This window comes from Petaurus breviceps, unplaced genomic scaffold (assembly GCF_028583685.1).
Source record: "Petaurus breviceps papuanus isolate PSGF00001 unplaced genomic scaffold, PetGlider_PUasm1.0 90881, whole genome shotgun sequence".
In the NCBI taxonomy this organism is placed as follows: domain Eukaryota; kingdom Metazoa; phylum Chordata; class Mammalia; order Diprotodontia; family Petauridae; genus Petaurus; species Petaurus breviceps.
This window is the reverse complement of record NW_027187369.1, coordinates 2,166,011-2,187,094: the sequence shown is the minus strand read 5'-3', so window position 1 is coordinate 2,187,094 and position 21,084 is coordinate 2,166,011. Positions and strand designations below refer to the sequence as shown.

General features: G+C 39.8%; 1 protein-coding gene across 4 annotated transcripts in view; it reads right to left on the bottom strand.

The window, feature by feature from the left end:
* Positions 1 to 14,742: 14,742 nt before the first annotated feature.
* The window catches only part of XIAP (X-linked inhibitor of apoptosis), a 38,821-nt gene continuing 32,479 nt past the window's right edge, over positions 14,743 to 21,084 (bottom strand). For all 4 annotated transcript variants that reach the window (XM_069074024.1, XM_069074025.1, XM_069074022.1 and 1 more), the window contains one exon: positions 14,743 to 20,848. In XM_069074024.1, the coding sequence (XP_068930125.1) occupies positions 20,655 to 20,848 (194 nt within the window). In that variant the 3' untranslated portion in view covers positions 14,743 to 20,654. The remainder of the gene's footprint in view (positions 20,849 to 21,084) is intronic.

Sequence of the window (21,084 nt, the reverse complement as noted above, 5' to 3'; positions counted from 1 at the left end):
TGGAGCGGTTTGCCATTTCCTTCTCCTTCTTGTTTAACAGATGAGAAAACTGAGACAAACAAGATGAAGTGACTTACCCAGAGTCACACAGCTAATAAGTGTCTGAGGCTGGATTTGAATTCAGGTCTTCCTGACTCCAGGACTGTTGTTCTATCCACTGTACCACCTACCTGTGCTATAGCCATTTTACAGAAGAGAAATAAGAGAGGAAGAGACTTGCCCAGAATCACACAACTATTCTTTTTGATTCTAAATTCAAATCTCTTTCCATCATTCTACAATGATTGTGGGATACTCTTAGAATTTATATAGTTGAGGTGGCTAGGTGGTGAAGTGAATAGAGCACCTGCCCTGGAGTCAAGAGGACCTGAGTTCAAATCTGGCCTCAGACACTTAACACAAAACTAGCTGTGTGACCTTGGGCAAGTCACTTAGCCCCAATTGCCCTGCCCTCCTCCCTCCAAAAAGCAAAAAAAAAAATAATTTAGATAGTTGACCAGCATATGAGATCGTATGTGTTATTTGTATTTTCCTAGTGTTTCTGCTCTCTTATAATGACCATGATTGTCATAAATCTCCCAGCAACAAAGGTATGATGGTTTTTACATCCCATCACAATTATTTTGAAAGAAATTCTAGGTCCTTGAGTGCCAACAACCTAACACTGATTGTAAATGGCCCTAGTGTTTACTCCAGTTCCAGTGGGGGCCTTCTGGAATGAATACATACAGACCTACTCAGGAAAACCAGTATTTCTGTTTTCAGAATGTAGTTGTTTGTCCGTTGTTTTAGAAGAGGATCAATGATGTCATGGGATGATGTCTTGACTCCTGCATGAATTGGATTTAATCAAGGCAGAGTTGTAAAAAGTGGTCAGCCTCATTCTCTCTTCCAGACTCATCGAAGTCCAGTGACAAGACAAAAGTCAGGATGACAGGCAATGGCTCTGGATGCAGTGGATGACCTTGGTGTCTTTAATGTCTGACCAACCTCTAAGTGCTCCACAGTGTCTGCTTCAGCAGCCTTCATGGCCATTGGAACAAATCATTCTCATTCTCCCATTCCACTGGGGAAAGTCTCATATGCTTGGGGTACACTCCCCACCCCCCAACCCCTCGAACTCATCAACAGCCAGTTGGTTATCCTCAACCTAGTTTAGCCCATCTGCTAAAACAGTTTACTAGTGTGTGGCCACTGCACTTGCTACAGCTTCTTGGAACCCCAGGTTAGAGTAGAGTACCAGTTGGAAACCAAAAGTTATTGAGCAGCTCTTTAAAGGACTTGGCAAGCCCTCACACTAGGGGCGCTAACTCTCCTTGATGCCCCATACACCCCAGTATATAGTTAATGCTTTTCCATAGCCCTCACTTTCCTACCACTGTATAATTAGCTTTTTTTGTTCTTTCCTAGTCCTGTATTCAAGTCCAGGTCAGTATTTTGGTCACCTTTGGAGAGACTTCAAGGCTAGTGTCTAGAGAGCCAGCCCCAAGACCAGGAGGAACTAGGTTTAAGTTTTCCACTATAACACATATGATGCTCTGGCCAACCCTCTAAGGCTGTAAGTCACAGAGAAGTTACCATCATCTGAGACATTCCTTCCCTATTTTAATGAGATCACAGGCATTGTTCCTATTCTTTAGTTAATTTGTGGCTTCTCCAAACCTGTATGCTCCTCCCTTCTGATCTAAGACAACTCCAAAAGACTCTGGGTGGAAAATGCTCTCCCCATCCAGAGAGAGAACTTTGGAGTCTGAATGCGGATGGAAACAGACTAGTTGCTCTGCTTTTCTTTTGTTGTTTTGCTTTGTTTCTTCTTTCTTGTGGTTTTTCCCATTAGTTCTAATTCTTCTTCACATCACGACTAATCTGAAAATATGCTTAATGTGAATGTATAAGTCGAGCCTATATTAGATTGCACACTGTCTCGGGGAGTGGGGAGGAGAAGGAAGGAGAGAAAATTTAAAACTCAAAATCTTACAGAAGTGAATGTTCAAAACTAAAAGTTAATTAATTATTTAAAAAATACTCCTCCCTTCTCTCTACATCTTTTCTTTGGATAATACTTTTTTCCATTTTCCTCCACCCATATCATCATTATAATTCATTATTGGCTTCCATTTCTGTAGCCTTTTACCACAGTACTTTCCTTATACAATAAACTTAAAAGAGGCAATGCAATTATTCTTGTGCCCATTTTACAGATGAGGGAGATGAGGCTCAGTGAGATTGAATGATTCATCCAGTGTACACCAGCAACAAACAGCAGGACTTTAGCCCATGTCTTCTGACTCAAAAGTCCAGCGTTTTTTCTCATTTTGACATGTTATCACTTCGGTAGGAGGTGGACATGCTTCCTGACTCGGAATTTTTCGTCAGATACATTCCTCAAAATACACCTCCCTCCCTCCCTTACAGAGATGATTGTGTGTATGTGTGGGGGGACTACAGATGTGGAGACCCATATAATTTTAGACTCTGTTAATGTGTTGGTTAGTTTTCCCCAAACTGTTTCTTGTGCCCCCCCTCATCTTTTACTCTTTGTAAAAGAGTAAGGGAGTCGGGGAGCAGAAGGGGAGAATACATTTGAAAATGAAGGTGATATGAAGGCTAAAGACATCAATAAAAATGTAAATTGAAAAAATTACATTCCAAGCCTTTACCCTTGATCTTTCCTAATCTCTCTAAAATGGCTTCAGCTACCTCCATTGTTATTGCTTGGATGACTAAGTACAAGTCTGTAGTCAACCTTTAACAGAGTTGTAGTCGCTGTGCCAAAACCCTACACCTTCAGTCTGGATCTGCTACCAGTCTGGAATGGCTATGCCCCAGCCACAGGATCAAACTCTAAGGCCGCAGTTCTTAACCTCTGGCACCAGAATTGGGTTTTGTTTGTTTTTAATAGTCTAGCTAGTTTTTCAATATGGCTAGTGTCCTTTGTAACCCTATGTATTTTACTTTATCCATGTAAAAATGTAATTCTGAGAAGGGGTCCATCTATTGGCTTCAGAACACTGCCTGCCAGAGGGGTCCAGGACACACACAAAGGTAAAGGGCCCCTTCTCCCAGGTACATGTTTCACCTTAAACTTTCAGTGGGGTTCTCTTGGCTCAAGCTCCCCAAGAAACATGGTCATTCTCAAACCTGATTGGCAGTTTTGTCTTTGGATGCCCGAGCACAGGGGTGGGGAACTAGGTCACATGTGGCCCTCTAGGTCCTCAAGTGTAGCCCTTTGACTGAATCCAAACTTCACAGAACAGATGCCCTTAAGGAAATGATTTGTTCTGGGAAGTTTGTATTCAGTCAAAGGACTGCACTTGAGGACCTAGAGGGCCACGTGTGACCTAGAGGCCAAAGGTTCCCCACCCTTGCCCTAGCACATTCTTGGCATGTTTCAAGTAGCTATGATTTCACCTTTTACCCACTAAGAGATTTATTGACAAGATATCCCCAGACAGCCTGTACTCCAAACCTTTCTGAAATGGTAGAACCTGCTAGAGCTGGTGCTTCACTAGAACAGCATCAGAGAACTCAGAATCACCTTCATGACACAATAAACCTTTGAAGGAGAGCTACAATGGAGGGCTTTGCACATAAGAGAATCTTAATATTTTTTTTCTAAATTGTTCAAAAATATTTCTTGCTTCACGGTATACTGCATCAAGTGTGGGGCTTTGGAATTAAAAAGATCTAGGTTCACACATGAACTATGTGACCCTGGGCAAATCATTTGACCTTGTTTGTCTCAGTTTCCTCATATGTAAAATGAGCTGGAGAAGGAAATGGCAAACCACTGGGTCACAAAGAGTCAGCCACAAATGAAATGGCTCAACAGCAACAACTGGTAGGGAGAGAATGGTAGAAATCTGAAGTTTAGATAAGAAAGGACTCCTACACTGATAGAACTCATAGGTCAGGTTAAAGCCCATATGCAAGTCAACAAGATTGATTAAGTACTTACCACATGCAGACAGTGCTTAAACTCTGGGGATACAAAGAAAGGCCAAAGACAGTGGCTGCTCTCAGGGACATCACAGTCTAATGGAGGAGACAACATACAAACAACTATGGTGTAGACGGATAAATGAGAGTTCATCAACAGAAAAAAGGCACTAGCATTCATTTTCTACAAATAACTGGGATGCAAAATAAGACACAAGAAGGGCATAAGAGTTGAGCAAACAAATAGTTACTGGAGGTCTGACACGGGGAAAGGTAATTAGCAACTGGAGTGGGGGGGTCCCAACAGGCTTCCGGAAAAAACAGCTTTTGCTTTAAAGATTGGGCAGGAATTTTTCAAGCTGAGAGGAGGCCCTAGGAGGGGAGAGAAAAAAGGAAGCTACTAGCAATAACTAATGATAATGACTTAGGATCAAAGATTTAGAGCAGGAAGGGACCTTAGGGGTCATTTAGCCCATTCCTCCCCTCCCCTATTTTACAAAAGGGGAAACTGAGGCCCTGAAAGGTGAAGACTTGCCAAAGGCCACATAGGTAGTAAGTGCAGAACTGGGATTCTAATCATGGCCCTTTGACTCTGTCTCCAGGGTTCTTTTCCATCTTGTCACTCTTCAATTAAAAGCTCCCACTTCTTATTCAAAGCAGACCTTCTGGCAAACAAATGCGATTTTGTCAAAACAAAATATGAGACTAGGCTTTTAACAAAGGGTTAAACTAGCTTCCTTTCCCAACATCCTGTAGGTTCTTATTTGCAATATTTGTTTCCCAATGGCCATAGTCAAGTGTAGTCAGAAAACTGTGTGAGTGCTGCTGGGGCTGTGATTTCAGAGGCCTTGGGTCTCAACCTCATCTCTGCCACTGATTACCAAGTCATTTAACCTCACTGGAAGTCAAGAAAATAGAGATGGAGTGGAGAGAAGACCCAAACCTCTACTGTCATTTCAGCTCAAACTCTATGATTTATACTTTGGAAACAGACATTTAAGTTCTTTGGGTTTCAAAGGGAAAGTGTATTTGTCCCTTTCAATTCTAACAACCCAAGAGGCTATGTTACCATGGCCCACTCAGTGGCAGTAGCAGGCTTTCAGATGTTTGCCCCCTGGTGGGTGGGGATGGATTTGCATCCTGTGTTGACCTGGAAGGTCTGCTTCTTTGTTCTCTAGCCAGTGTCTCACCACCTTCCTAGCATCCGTTCTCTTGTTCTGCCCAATCCCAGCCCCTATTCTGCATTGTGATTACATCTCCTGCTGTGGAGACCTCTAAAGAATTTCATGGCTGGTATTTTCCCCAGTCCAATCAGAATTAAGGGAAGCAGGCTGAAAGGGTATATTGGGGGGAAGAGTAAGAACTGCAAACAAGAAATTACTAAGCATTCAGCAAAACAAAGACCAGGCCCTTCGTTAGTTTTCAAAAATATTTGGGACTATGATCAGAGCCAACTGAGGAGCCCAGACTAATGTGTGTCAAAACAAGGGTCACCTAGAGCATGCTCTGTTCCCAGAGTCCAAGGATCATATCACATATCTTCTAATCCAATCCCTTTGTCTTACTGATGGGGAACTGAGGACGGAATCACAGATTTAGAGCTGGAAAGGGCCTCAGAAGCCATCTGGTCCAATCCCTCACATCTTGCAAACATTATTCCAAGGAGTCCATAGACAACATAACCAGACTGCCAAAGGGACACATGACGCAAAAAGGTTAAAGGCCACAAATCTAGTCCCATCCCATTTTACAGATGAGGATAACTGAGGCCCAGGGAGGTGAAGCTTCATGCCCCAGGTCACACGAGTAGTAAGCAGACATGATTCTGCCTTCCCAACCCAGGCCTTCTCCTCTTTTCCGTATACCCCAGCTGCCTCCAACCTTCCAAATCCTTCCTGCCAGCATGGCCTTCATTCTCTGTTAAAGGCCACTTGGGTTAGTGGACAAATAAAATAATTGTATCACGAAAAGAACAAAGACTCTGTCATATTTCACACCTGTAAAGAACACAGTGGAGGAAGCAAGTCTGACGGACCCACTACACTGTGGTAATTATATGCTTGGAAAGCACCATTTTCCCCCCTGGATCTCAAAGCACTTAAGCAACTTTAATTATTTTCCATAACACCTCAGCGAGGCCATTATTATTAGTTCCAACAGACAGAGAGGTTACTCAACTTCTTAACTCACACAATGAGTCATTTGCCGAGTGGCTCCCACTCCCAGTTTGGTGCTCGGATGATCTGACCATTGCTCAACTGAAAAGTAGCATGCCTATGCAATTTTTGCAGTGAATCTTGGCTTCTGTTCTTGTTTGGAAGCCAGGGAGGCTGCCATTCCCTTTTGGATGGAATGTGTACCAGTGTTATTATTAGATGGAATGTGTATGGAGATAGATTGAAATGGTATTCAGACCACATTCCTGCACACACATACAATCCTGTCTTAGTAACACTGCCAAACTGGGTCACATAGAAAATCATCCAACTCTTGGGCTGCAAGGGCCCTTGGAGGTCATCCCCTTCCTTCAGCCTCCTCCTTTTCCAAAGGGGAGGCACTGAGGTTCAGAGAGAAGAGATTTCTACAAAGTTACCCCACAAATTTGGAGCAGAGTTAAGACCAAAACCTAGATCTCCTGAATCCAGGGCTCACTCTTTTCACTCGTCCGTGCTGAGGATGGGAAAGGTTACAGCTGTTACAGCCCTCCAGTCCAGAATGTCCTCCCCCCTCCTCTCCACCAGTTCGACACCTGCCCATCATTTCAGAGCCAAGACTTCCCACCATGTGCATGAAATCCTCCCCAGCTATTCAGGCAGGCACTGATGTCATTTACTCTTTGTGCTACACAACCTGGAATTTGAACACATATGGCCTTGTATTTTTCTCCAGCTGTTTCTTGTCAATCAATGAGTTGCTTAAGCCCTTGCTAGCCAGTGCCTTGCACACAGTGTCTGGAAGAGTAGGCACCTCATAAATGTTTGCTGAGTGGGGTGCTACGTGCCTGACACTGTGTGCTATGTACTGTAGTAGGGCCATAAGGTGTGTGCGCGCATGTGTGTGTGTGTATGTGTGTGTGTGAGAGAGACAAAGAGACAGAGACAGAGACAGAGAGAAGTGTATAATCTTGTATTCCAAATAAGACTGTAAAGCCATTCAAGGGGAGAGAGCATTTTAGTTTGGTATTCTAGACAGAATACTGGACTTGGTACTCTGTCAGGAAAATAAGCCGAAATCCTCATACTAACTTTGTTGTTCAGTTGTTTTCAATCCTGTCCGACTCTTCGTGACCCCATTTGGGGGTTTTCCTTGCAAAGATTCTGGAGTGGCTTACCATTTCCTTCTCCTGCTAATTTTGTAGATGAGGATACTGAGGCAAACAGGGTCAAGTGACTTGCCCAGGGTCACACAGCTAGCAAGTGTCTGAGGCCAGATTTGAACTTAGGAAGGTGAGTCTTCATGATTCCAAACCCAGTGCTCTATCCACTGCAGCACCACCTAGTTAGCTGCCCCTTTATACTAACTTACTAGCTGTGTAACCCCAAGCAAATCACTTCTCTGGGCCTCAGTTTCCTCAAGTAAATTTAGCTGGCTTTTAAAGTCCCTTCTAGCAGTTTGATCCTGTGACTTCTAGAGGTGAATTGAAATTTGGTTCAGAAGAATGAGGGATTTGGACTCTGTGACCTCTGACGCCCCTTCCAGCTCTAATTCTGATTCCATGATTCCCATTTCTCTTATTCTCCACCTCCCACACCCCACCCCACCCTAACATAGCAGGTACACCTTAGTTCACTTGACTCAGTGCTATTCTGAAAAAGATGCCTACTGAGGCCCAGGACAATTCAATCCCATAAATTCAATGCCAAATATTTATTAAAGCACTTACCTTTTAATGCAAAGTAAAACCAATCAGATTTCCCAATATAGATACACATATTTCACGTAAGATGGATTTACCTGGGGATTACTTGGCCTGAGTCCTAAGCTTCAGCAAAACCCAGCACCAGGCCATTGTACTAAGATAGCCTTGGGCTATCAATATGCCTCAGTACCTCTATTTTCCAAGATACATTTATGTGACCCTACCCAGAAGTTCAAAATTCCTTGTGCTGATGACCTTCTCAGCTTTGTGGGAAAACAGAGACCAAAGGTAGGCAATCTTAATATTCTCTCCAAAGCTCTAAAACCCAGAAAATCATACACCTTTTAAATGTTCAACAAATACTTGCTGATTGATAGTCATTTGACCTTTCATTCAAGGGTTGGGTCATTATTTGGAGGAAAACTAATAAAAACTCCAAATAGTCTTGCAGATGCCAGCTTTAGTCTAGTCATTGTTTGAAATGGGGAAGTCTTCCTACTCAGTCCTCTGTGAGTACAAAGCCTGACTTGACATAATAGGGGAGTTATCTGAAGTCATCATCGATGTGTTGAGATCAGACATGTAAATACGAAATTTCAGTTATTTTTTGTCTTCATTTTTTCATTATATTTGAGTAGATATGATAATAGTATGGGAGACAATATGGTATAGAGTGATCTCCCCATCAGGAAGATCGAGGTTCAAGTCCATGATACCAAGTCCAAGAGGCCTTCTCCAAACCCGGTCAATTATTTATTACTTATCCTGTATATAACTTGTTTTGCATACATTTGTTTGCTTTTGGTCTCCCCCACTAAATTGTAAGCTCCTTGAGGGCAGGGACTGTCTTTTGCCTCTTTTTGCATCTCCTATGCTTAGCACAGTGCCTGGCACATAGTAGGAGATTGATAAATATTTATTTATTGTTTGTCTGACCCTGCATCCCAACCTTTCAGGGAGAGTACCCCAGGCAGCTCTCTGAGAAGATAAATGTGGTACAGTTGTTAATCTGATGTTAGTAGAGGGATTTTGCTGAAATCACAGATCCGGGACCCAGTGGTTGATGAGGTATGAGAAGGATCATAAGCATTATTATGATGGTAATTATTCCTAACTAAATGTAGCCAAGGTTCTGCATCTCAGATGAATGTGCATCTAAGTTCATGCTCAGGCAATCGGCCAAACACTTGAGCTCACTCGGGCCCCAAATTACAAGTAGTTTCATTAGGGCATAAGAACAACTTGACCTCACAGGGTCATTGTGAGGATCGAGTATATTAATGCATGAGAAAGCTTTTGGAAAAGGGTGAATTTTTACTAATGGGAAGGAGTTTATACAAGTATACAAAATGGACCTTTCATTTTTCTGTCAAAATATTTTTTTTATTGCTATCTTCTGTTCTTACGTCACCTTTATTTCCAAATAAATCCCTCCCCACTCCTTTATCCACAAAGCATACCTTGAAACAAAGAAGAAAAAAGAAAGAAGAAAAGCAGTTTGGCAAAAGTAACCAATACATCAAGTGAGTCTGAGGTCCCACACCAGCAGCCCCTGCGTCTGCCAAGAAAGGAGGTGCATTTTCAACCCACCCATATTTTCAATTTGATATTAAAAACCGGCAATAAACACAAACATTTCAATATACAAACACAAATAGAATTTGTATGTGAACCTGTGAACTTTTGTCATTTTACTTCTTAAGCATATGTTAAATTTAACAAGGTAGAAACAAAATCTCTCTGCTTGTGTCCCCTCTGGTCTATTTTTTAATGTTTTATTGATGTTCTTTTCTTTCTCTCTCCCTTTCTTTTTTCCTTTCTTATTCCTGTTGCTAGGAGATAAATGGTCTCACCTCTTCAGGGACAAATTTATGTCTTTCTTTCTGCAACAGATTAGTTTCCAAAAAGTTGAGTGCCAACTGAATTTTTTGGAAACCCAATTCCATTTCATCCACAAAAGGCTTGCCCCATGCACCACCATGGCATGGACATGACCTTGTTGTATTCATAAAATCTAGGGCAGAAGAGGTCATCACATGATTGAAATGAGCCATGGAATCTCTCTTCCTTGTTGTAAATTACAGAGATGCTCTGACAAGCATCTAATGGGAAACACTGTGGTGTAGTGCTCAGAGCATAGAACCAGGAACTAGTACATGTGATTCAACTCCTAAGTATACCACAAATGAGCTGTATGACATTGAACAAATCATTATCCCCCTCTGTACCTCAGTTGGCTCATCTGTAAAATATGCATAATATTCCCTGCCCTACTTCCTTTGCAAGGTCATTGAGATCAAATGCAGTCATTTGCGTGAAAATACTTTGAAAAAACACTAGCATTATGGAGTATAGTATTATCCATTTACAATAGACTTTATTTTGCCCAACAAATATACTTTGGGAAAGTCATGTGTAAATTGGATTTCTTCTAAACCCAAATTCCATTTTATCCCTAAAAGTCTCAGGATTGGACTGCTAGAAGGGACCTCAGAAACCAGCTAAGTTTAAGCTGTATATAATCAAGGATGCCTTCCAAAATGTTCCCAGTACTAAGTGGTTGTTCAGTCTCTGCTAGAACACTTACAATAAGGGGGAATGCCCTTTCCCTCCCAAGGGAGCCCATTCTCACTTTGGATAGCTCTATTTGGTAGCAACATTTTCCTAATGTCAAGCTGCCCTCTGGGGACAAGCAGAACAAGGCCAATCGCTTTTCTACTCGATAGGTACATCTGGGTCAGTCTCACATCCACACAACAGAGATGTCCCATGGTGCAGGGGACATCTAGGTGTTTTAAAGTGGGTTGGGGTGGGCATGGTTTTTCTCACAGGCAGATAGGTGCCCATTAGCTACAAAACTGGCCATTTCCAGCAAGGATGCCAGATATAATAAACTCTAGAGAAGGCAGGGAAAGAGTACTAGCTAGGAGAAGAGAACAGAAACAGCCTGTCACCAGAAGGCCTAGGCCTAAAAAACTTGAGATTTTTCTGGGCTCCCACAAATATTTCTCTTAATAAAGCCTAGGCTAGGGTTAGTTTCTTTTGGCTGCCATATTGCATTGTAATCTCATATTTTTCTTGTTCATTTGTTTCAGTCATGTCCAACTCTCCATGACTCTGCTTGGGGTTTTCTTGGCAGAGATACTGGAGAGGTTTTCCATTTCCTCTCCCAGATCATTTTACAGATGAGGAACTGAGGCAAAAAAAGGGTTAAGTGGCTTGGAGTCACCACAGCTAGTAAGTGTCTGAGGCTAGATTTGAACCCACAAAGATGAATCTTCCTTACTCCTGGGCCTAGCGCTCTATGCACTATAGCGCCATCTAGCGGCCCTGACTATATTAATCTTGTAGTCCACTAAATCCTCAAATGTTTTCACAGGAATTATTTGCTGAGTCACACTTCCCATATCCTATATTTGTGAAACTGACTTTTGGAACCTAAGTGTAGAACTTAACTTCATACCATTGACTTTGGTCTATTCTAGTTTGCTGAGATCTTCTGGATCCCAACTGTGATCTTGGTGTTAGCTACCCATCTAAGTTTGATCCCAACTGCAAATCTGACAAATGTACCATCTAATACTCTAATCTGAGACAATGAGAAAAAAAAAATTTGAAGAGGATCCCAGGACTAAAGATAGATCCCTGGGACACTCTAGGGACCTACTTCCAAGATATCAACCAATTAGTATCTACTCTTTGGGGTTCAGTCATTCCTGAATCCACAGATAGTTATGTAATAAGAATCAATGACAGGTAGCTAGGTGTCCCAATGAATATAGCATCAGCCCTGGAATCAGGAGGACCTGAGTTCAAATCCAGCCTCAGATGTTTAACACTTACTAGCCATGTGACCTTGGGCAAGTCACAACCCCAATTGCCCTGCCTTCCCCCCTGCAAAAATAAAAGAAAAAACTTCCTTTCATTTGTTTTTCTACTTAATGAAATCCAGTATTGGTCCATTTTTAAGTGAAAGATCACTTGTTCTGTTTTTCTGCTGTTGGAGAATCAGAAATTGGAGATACTAATCTGGGCTTTATATGAGTTAATACTACTGTATTTAAAGTTATGTTTTTAGAATTTTCTGCTTTCAAAAGCATCTCTAGGGGTGGCTAGGTGGCACAGTGAATACAGCACTGGCCTTGAAGTCAGGAGGATCTGAATTCAAATGTGGACACAACACTTGCTAGCCTTGTGACCTTGGGCAAGTCAGTTAACCCCAATTGCCCTGCTTTCTCCCCTCCAAAAGCAAAACGAAAAAAGAATCAATGACAGATAACAGACAACCAGAGCACTCCATTGGTAACCTTAAGATATGAGAACTAGAGAAAAGCCTCTAACTCAATGGTTGCATCCTATATGTAGGCATTATGGAGTTACATGGACAGGATAAAAAGGCATAGAGGGGGCTGTCCACACTGAAGAAATTAGTTTCATCAACTTATCCATAGTACCTTGCACAAGGTACCGCAGCAAACATTAACTTTTGTGTGTAGAGTACTTTGCCCAGCAATGACGGAGATACATGTTTAGACAGACAGAGTCCCTACCCTCAATACAGTCCATCTCTAAGAGGAGGAAGAAAATACCAAAACAGATAATACACGTTACATGACAACTGAGTTCATCAAAGAGGTGTAAAGTGCTATATGAGATTCCGGTAATGTTTGTTGATTTTGTAGCCCACTTTTTTTTAATAACATGAGACAGCACCCCAATTCCTGTACTCCAAATCCTGGTGTGTAAATATTTATCTGCTTTCCAAAAACCTTCACGGAAAAAAGGAAATTTTGGCAAGAAGAAATAAGTGACAAATAAATGGATAGTTCCTTTCCCTCCTTCAATCAATGTAAATTATCAAGAAAAATAAACTACGAGACAAATTTTTTTGTTGTTGCAATTCTAGGTGATTATCTTTTCACTTTAATCTATCTGTTTCCCAGTTCTGAGGAACTATATTTTATCAAACAATGACTCCTTACTGGAGTGGGAATCATTCCTGAGTAGGTTCACTATGTGCAATCAGGCTACCAATTTCTGAGAACAAAAATCAAAACAATACTAGGAGAATTAAAATGAAAAAAAAATTAGGGTATTCAACTGAACCAGCTCTAACTAGATCTGTTTAAATAAGCAATAATAAAAAAAAAATAGGAAATGAAGACTGACTACAATTTGATACACAATGATGTTAAATGATGCTATAACAAAGAGACCAAAAGAACTTAAAAGCACCTTATGCAGCAAACACTGGTCCTAATTGCCTAGGAGAGGGAGAGGGGGAGAGAGAGAGAGAGAGAGAGAGAGAGAGAGAGAGAGAGAGAGAGAGAGAGAGAGAGAGAGAGAGAGATGTTGGCTAAGGGCAACACTAATTCATAATATAAACTTGTGTGTAAAATCTTATGGAGAAAGATGGTGGAAGATTATAAAGTAGTATCACTTCAATAAAAGTGAGAAACAGTGGAAGGCAAAATCAGTTTAAAGAAAACTTGGTGAGACCCAACCAAAGCAAAATCATTCCAAGGGCACCTAAGAATGAACAGGGAAGAACATCAAAGGGAAGACAAGTGGAAGTCTTTTCGCTGTCAGGGACAGTTCATTCACACTTGAATTCTAACACTACAGATGTTTATAGAGATATGTTTATGTTTATAGAGAAAGTAGAAATAGCACTAAGAGAACAAGATAAGAAAAGCAGCTAGATTCTGCGAAATAGAGGAAATTTCAGCCATAGAGGAAATCTGTGATGGAGGTGACAATCAATGACAATGATGAGGACATTGAGATGACAGAAAAAATACCTAAAAGATATTAAAGGAGAAAAAATCTCAGACCTTACTAATGCAAAAGAATTTTGAAAAAGGCAACTGAAAAGAACATTAACAACTACTGACCTTATATGCCTACTTTCCCATCTATTTAAAATTTTTATGAGAATGATCCATACACCCATCCAGGGCATGTTCAATGAGGGTATTGGTAGGGAACAGGGAGGCTTTCATAAGTGTAATTCCACAGAAGACTACATCTTTATCATTACACATCTGATGTGGAGAAGCCCACTGCGCTTATTGTTTATTGACTATAAAAAAACATTTGATTTGGCCAAGCAAAGGGCTGCCTTAAAGGCTCCCTTCCAACAAGGAATCTCCTATTTATACATAAAAATCATTCAGGATTCCTTGAAAAAGAAATAAGAGAAATATTGTTTTATGATTCTCTGATCACTAGTCTCAGGTAAGGCATAAAACAAGGAATACTAAACTATGAAATATCAGATACCCTAGCCTAGTCGATGTAATTCCTGAAATTTTTATGAACTGCTGTGCCAGGTGTGGAGTATTCAAAGACAAGGAAAAGTAGTACTTGCCCTCAAAGGACTTACCTACTAGGGAGTAGATATACAAAGGTAGGTGGTGCAGTGGATAGAGCCTGAAAAACGGATTCAAAAACCACACATAAACAATCACTTATCCCGTCACAGCAAGGCAATCTCTCCTGGTGTTTTTGGTTGCTCTTCATAATTTCTTTAGAAGGCAGGTAACTGGGTGATTGGCAATATGACCATTTTCTTCTTTTTTGGCCACTGGATCTAGGAACAGCGACAACTCACATGTACAGCAGTGGCACAATGATATAATATAGCATATGATAGGGGAGGTAACAATTTAGGTTTTAAAGAGAGGCAGTATAGTACAAGAAACATTCACTGTACTTGGGGAGTCAGAAGGCCTGGGAAGAGCTCTGCCACTTTAATAGTTCTATGATCTTAGGGAAATTACATAACTTCTCTGGACCTCATTTGTAAAATGCGGTCAATATTTGTCAGCACCTGACTCATTATAGAATTTTGAAGATGAAAAGGAAACATGTATACAAGCAGTAAAGTATGATGAGCTATCTGGTTTTGCCTCAAAGTGAAACCCACAAAATCACAGGAGACCTTTTTTGAAAGAATACAATATTTTAATTATTGAATGTTTTATAAACATGAAAATAAATTGTATTATCTTGATCTACAAATGTTGTTTCTATACAGTAGGAAGAATTCTTTTCCAAATTGGTAAAATCTTTCCATCGATATAGAAAACAGTTTTACAATAACTTTAAAATAGTTATATGCACCAATATAGTATTTTAAGATGTTTAATGTGATTATTTAAAAAAACAAAATGAAAATAAGACAGTAAAAATCTATTGGGTTAATATCATTCTGTTAATAACAAATGAGAAATTATGTAAAAGTCTTGGCTATATCAAATCAAAACTTGAAATTTGTGAAAACCCAAATTAGCAAATACATTTATACAACCATAAAGAAAAGTAACCAATGCATAAGAATGCATTAAATTTTATTTTTTTATTTAAGGATAAATTCTTGTGCCTTGAGCAATGATGAAAATTATGGATTCAGAGAAAATGAGAAAACTCATATGAACCAATGCAAAGTAAGCAGAACTAGAACAACGAACACAGTAACTACAACATTGTAAAGAGAAACGACTGTGAAAGACTTAAGTACTCTCATCAATGCAGTGACCCCCTACTACTCTAGAGCCTTACAGAGAGGTGGCGGACTTGGGGAAAAGACTGAAATATACACTAAGATATATTTCGGGATGGTCAATGTGTGGATGTTCTGCTTTACTATTCTTATTGGTATAATGGAAAGTTTCCTCACCCCACGGCCCAATTTTGGGAGGGATTTGGTAAGGAGAGTAAGACTAACAACAGCATTTTTAAAAAATGCACAGAAGAGAACAGAAGGGAGTTCCAAAAGAGACAAAAAGAAAGTTTTGAAAGTGTTTGACTTACTATATTCTTTATAATTATTTCTAATTTATCTTGTAGATAGCTTGTTTTGTATATATTTATTTGCACATTGTCTCCCTCATTACATTACAAGCTCCCTGAGGGCAGGGATTGTCTTTTGCCTCTTATTGTATCTGTAGCTCTATATGCCTGGCACACAGTAGGCACTTAATGTTTGTTGATTGATTAATTATTGATGCATTGACATATTCAATTCTTTCTGTTCTTGGGTATATGGAAATGTTCATGTTTGAGGATACTTATCAAAAAGAGAATAGGAGCAGCACATTTAAAAAGCACATTATTTTACACATACTCGGAAAAAAACTTCAAAACATGAGCCTTACTGGTGTAGAGCAAAGTGTATACAATATACGAGGTCAAAATGAAATTGGCTACAAAAGCTGATAGATGAATAGACAATTATAGCAATCAAGAAAACTCAAAACCAAGATGAATAAAAAAAATTAAGGTTTGAAATTTAAAGAAAATGAATCTGATTATAATATTTTATGTCTAAATCTAAGGCAAAAAGTCATAGCCACAAAGAATAAAAACAACCTAAGAGACTTGTATAGTGGGGAGTATTAGATTTGGATTTAAAGGACAAGGGGTATAATTCTGGCTCTGCTATTTACCATCTATGTGATCTTGGCCAAGTTGGTTCACCTATTTGAGCCTCAGTTTCCCCAAATGTAAAATGAGGGAGTTAGACTAGATCTCATCCAAGGTCCCTTCTAGTTCTAAATGCTAATTATCATATAACATATAACCCTTTAAAACCAAATTATTATCCCGCTTCCGGGAAGATAGTAAGAATATTATAATAGCACTATTCTGAAGAATAGGCCCTTCTAGTTCATAAAGCCCTTAAAAATGAGGAGCAAGCCTGCTTGGAGCAGTGACACAGACAAATCTACAGGGGGACATTTTAAGATGAGTGTTGTGGAAGGATCGATCCTGCCTTAATAACAACTGATATTTCTATAGCACTTTAAGGTTTGAAAAACACTTAAGATACTCATTTTGAACTGCACAACAATCCTACAGGATAGGTGCTCTAGGTATTTTGGTGGGGATTGGCCCTTTGTCCACCAGCACAGGTTAGCCCTTAGTGGACAACTTCTAGTCTCTGAGTAGCCTGGGGCATGGAGAGATAAAGTGACCTGCCCAGCCAGGGTCACACAGCTAGTGTCAGGTGCAGAACCTGAAAATGATAACTGATTCTGAGGTCAGAGTTCTATTCACCATGCTATGACTGCCCCTCTTCCTTTCAAGTGCATTCCCAAGAAAGGAAGAAATAACAGGCAGGATGTAGGACGATGAGAGGTGTCAAACACGTGGAAATGCAGCCTGAACCAAATTAATATATAACTGAGAAATAATTAACAAAATAAATAAAAATTAAAATAGATCGTAGATAATATTAATATTTGATTTTCTAGGTCGATATGTGGTTTGCTGGGAGCCTTATATACGTGCCCCTGTTTCTCTTTGACTTTGACACAACTGCTGTAGTGGATGGGGCATTGGGGAGCTGAATTTAGGAAGACCCTACTTAAAATCCTGCCTCTCATTTAGTAGCAGTGTGACCCTGGGCAAGCCACATGACCTCTTTTGTTTCAATCTCCTCTGTGAAGTACCAGTGTTGGACTTGATAGCTTGCTAGGGTTCCTTCCCTCTCTAAATCTATAATCCTATGACTTTCACATCTGGGAAGGCATATCTATGAAACAGCCTCAAAGTTGAGGGAATACTTAAACTCAGTTGGATAAGAAAATGGCATTCTCCTTCTTCTTCTGGAGTGCCTGATAATATCTTGTTATCTTTCAGTGGGTTTGACCAAGAGGGTCATTGTCTGGCTGACAAAGAAATGCTACATAATGGATGCTATTCCTCACTGTGCTCTTCAAGTACTAGGGTAATAAGGAAATCATTTTTTTTTCTCTAACAAACAGATGCATTTTAAAGAAAACAACAAGCTAACAAAGACCATCCAAACTACAGATGAATGCTAAACCTAACTTTGGCCTATTATAATAACTACTTCTCAAAAGCTGAGATACAGCATTGAAATCACATATTGCTATTTTAAGATTACTACATTAATATGAAGAACTGCTAATAAACTACAGGTTTATCAACCAACTGTTAACAATTATTTACATCAAGCTGGGAAAGCTTCAAGGATGGGTCTGACGATGGACTGTTTGGTCTATTGTCCAACGACTAGCCTAGCAAGGTTCAGAGCAGCTTAACACTAGGCTGGCCACAGAGGAATTCATTTTTGGGCTCAAGCAGCTCTAAGAGAAGAGCTTATGACTGGCATTGGTAGATAAGGTATTGTCACTGATTAAATTAGATCTTTGAAATACGGTGAGTTTGTTGTAGAACTATATGGTTTACAGAATGCTTTCCCTACCACAACCCTATGAGGTATTTAGTGTAAAATATTTTCATGTCCATTTTACAGTTGTAGACCCTTAGGCTTCTACAGAAGAGAGTTGATGTGATTAACCCAGGGGCACAAAGCATTGGAGGCAGGTCTTAAACCTAGGCCTCTTGGCTCCAAATCCATCACTCTCTTCTCTAAACCACCCTGCCTCCCCTATCACAAATGGCTAAATACACCAAAGTCTTAAAATAATAGGACTGGAAGCTGGAGTGACTTGAAGAACCCAAAGCAACAGTATTTTCTAAACAACTCTTAAAATAGAACTCATTAGCCACCACACTAACTTTAAATGTCACCACTCATGATAACAGTCTTTGCCTGCTTCTAAAAAAAAAACCAACCAACCCCTACTTTCTTTTAAACATATAGGTTTCTAAAGAACCCACAGTTTAACTCAGCTTAGAAGAGGAAAAGCCTTCCCTCCCCCCTTCAAATAATCTAGCCCTTTACTAATAACTAAGTTCAACTCTAAGTGTTAGGCCCCAGCACTTAAAAAAATAAATTTTATTTCAAAAGAACACATGAACCTTAACACTTATTCCTCCTTAAAAGGATTAATAAACTTAGATATATGTAATATGTAAACAAAATACATAACTCAGCTTAAATCGAAGACAATGCAGACTTAGAGAAGACAGGATTTAGGTAGTAAGAATAACAGAGGAGGAAGCCATTTATTTGAAAACTTCACCGAACACTGTGCAAAGCTAACTTAAAGCAATATCAGATGAAGTTCGGAGGAGGGCATGACTAATCTTTCCCTTGCAGAATATATTTTGAATAACAGCTTTAATGGTTGTATTTTGAACCTCATCTGTGCAGTAAAATGCCTCAATGTCAAGTGCTGCACCAGGAGGTTCTCTTAATGCAAGCCCCTGAGGTACTCCTTAGAGCATTAGGCAACCTCCATTATTACAGCTAAGTATTCTTAATTCAGGAGTGCTTTTATGCAATCTTGCCAATACATAAAAATCTGTTTGTTTTGTTATGTCCTTGTCAGTACTTCTGATTTTTAGAACTAGTGCTCCCCTCCCCACCAACTATTACGTGCCCCAGGGTCCAAGGGACTGGTAGTTTTGAACACCATTGGAACTGTACTTAACGGGTGCTCACAACAGGAAGAAAGAGGAAGCAGGGGACATTCAAACAGTTACACTAAAAGCCAATAATATAATCATATTTGCCAAACAACAAGTATTTATTGAGCATTTAGTATGCCCAGGGCCCCATGCTATGCTCTGTAGGAGACATAAAGAATAAGATGCAAAGTCTTCCTGGCCTTCATGGAACACAGAGTCCAGCTGGGAAACTAAGACAAGTTCACAAATAAATATAAATACAAGGGTAGAGCGTGAAAGTTTACAGTGAGGTGCCTTGGGAGATCAAAAGAGAAAGAGACCATTTCCCACTGGGGCTGGCAGGCAATCAGAGAACAAACATTATTCTACTTTTCCTTACCTTGGTTGCCAGGTTTTATACCAGGTTAATAAAAATCTTCTGAAAGTTCTGGAGAATAACTTAGGCAGGCTTAAATGAGAAAAGTGTTCAGTGTCTTACTTATGAATGAGGAGTCTTTTCCATCCTCAACTTTGGGAAATTAGAAATATTTGACTTGGAAACAAGAGACTGGGGGGAATTTCTTTTTTTTTCCACTATGTACTAAAAGATGCTTAAAGCTTTTCAATACTAATCTAAAAGGAAAAGCTTTCCATTCTTGAGAGAATTAGGAAAACCAATGCTGAGTGACAACTAATATTTGTAGGTGTTTGAACACAATTAAGCCTTTAAGTCATAAATAATTACTTAAATAGCAAAAGGAATTGTTTTTCTTTCACCATTCTCATATATGTTTGGTTTTTGGTACTCGTTTTAATCCTCCTTATTACTTGAAAGAAAAACCTATATAAATATCTATAAATTAACCTTATTTCATGACTGCCTGGATAGTTCCTTCCTTTTATTACCAAAGAAAGGGTCTGACTGGTCAGGTTAATCACCATCTCTACAGTGACTCAGAGGTCTTTACCGAGTCTATTCTAAGATAATAATCCCCAGTTGATTAAGCCCCTTACATTGACACTCATTCGACACACCTCGAAGCAGACACTTTGGTCAGTTTGGGGATAGCTTCCTACTCTACTGATTACTGTGAAATAGAAAACAAATGAGAAAGATGCTATGCTAAGACTTCAAAGACATTTCAAGGGATGAACCTGTTCAGTTTTTAGGAAAAGTTATCATCGTCTGCATTATTTCTTCCTTCAGAAATCACCCAAAGCCACTCCAGTGGCTTCACATCACACAGTCAAGCCAATAGGAAGTAGCCCAACTAGAAGCAGACACTTCGGTCAATTTGGGGACAGCTTCCTACTCTAGTACTTACTGTGAAATAAAAAAAAACAAAGTAAAAAGAGACTACACTAAGGCTTCAAAGACATGTTAAGGAATGAACCTGTTCAGTTTTTAGGAAACGTTATCATTGCAGGAATGATTTCTTCCTTCAGATATCATCCAAAGCCACTCAAGCAGCTTCATATTGCATAGTCCAGTCAATAGGACGACTAGACTAAGCCAACTACAGAGTTCCAATCACGACATAAAAATTTTTTGCTTGAAAGTAATGACAGTGTAACACATCGGACATTTGTCAATCGCTTCAGCACACAGTTGACAAGTAACCAGATGTCCACAAGGGATGAAAACAACAGCGATATTCTCATCCATGCAGATCTTACACAACTTTTCCTCTTGCAAACGCCTGAGCTGTTCTTCAGTACTAATCTCTGTGGGAACAAAATGAACAGACTTCAGATTAATTGCTTAAATCCCTCCCACTGTTTGGAATAAGTTCAAAAAAGTTTTTAATGAAGAATGCCCAGGCTATATTCATCAATATTATAGGCACTCTTCTTGAATCTCTGATAACAAACTATGTATGATTACTGCTGTGAATTGGGTAGTTTGGTTTGTGTTAATACAGAACACCACTGGAAATTAAATACTTGTGGGGAAAGTTTTC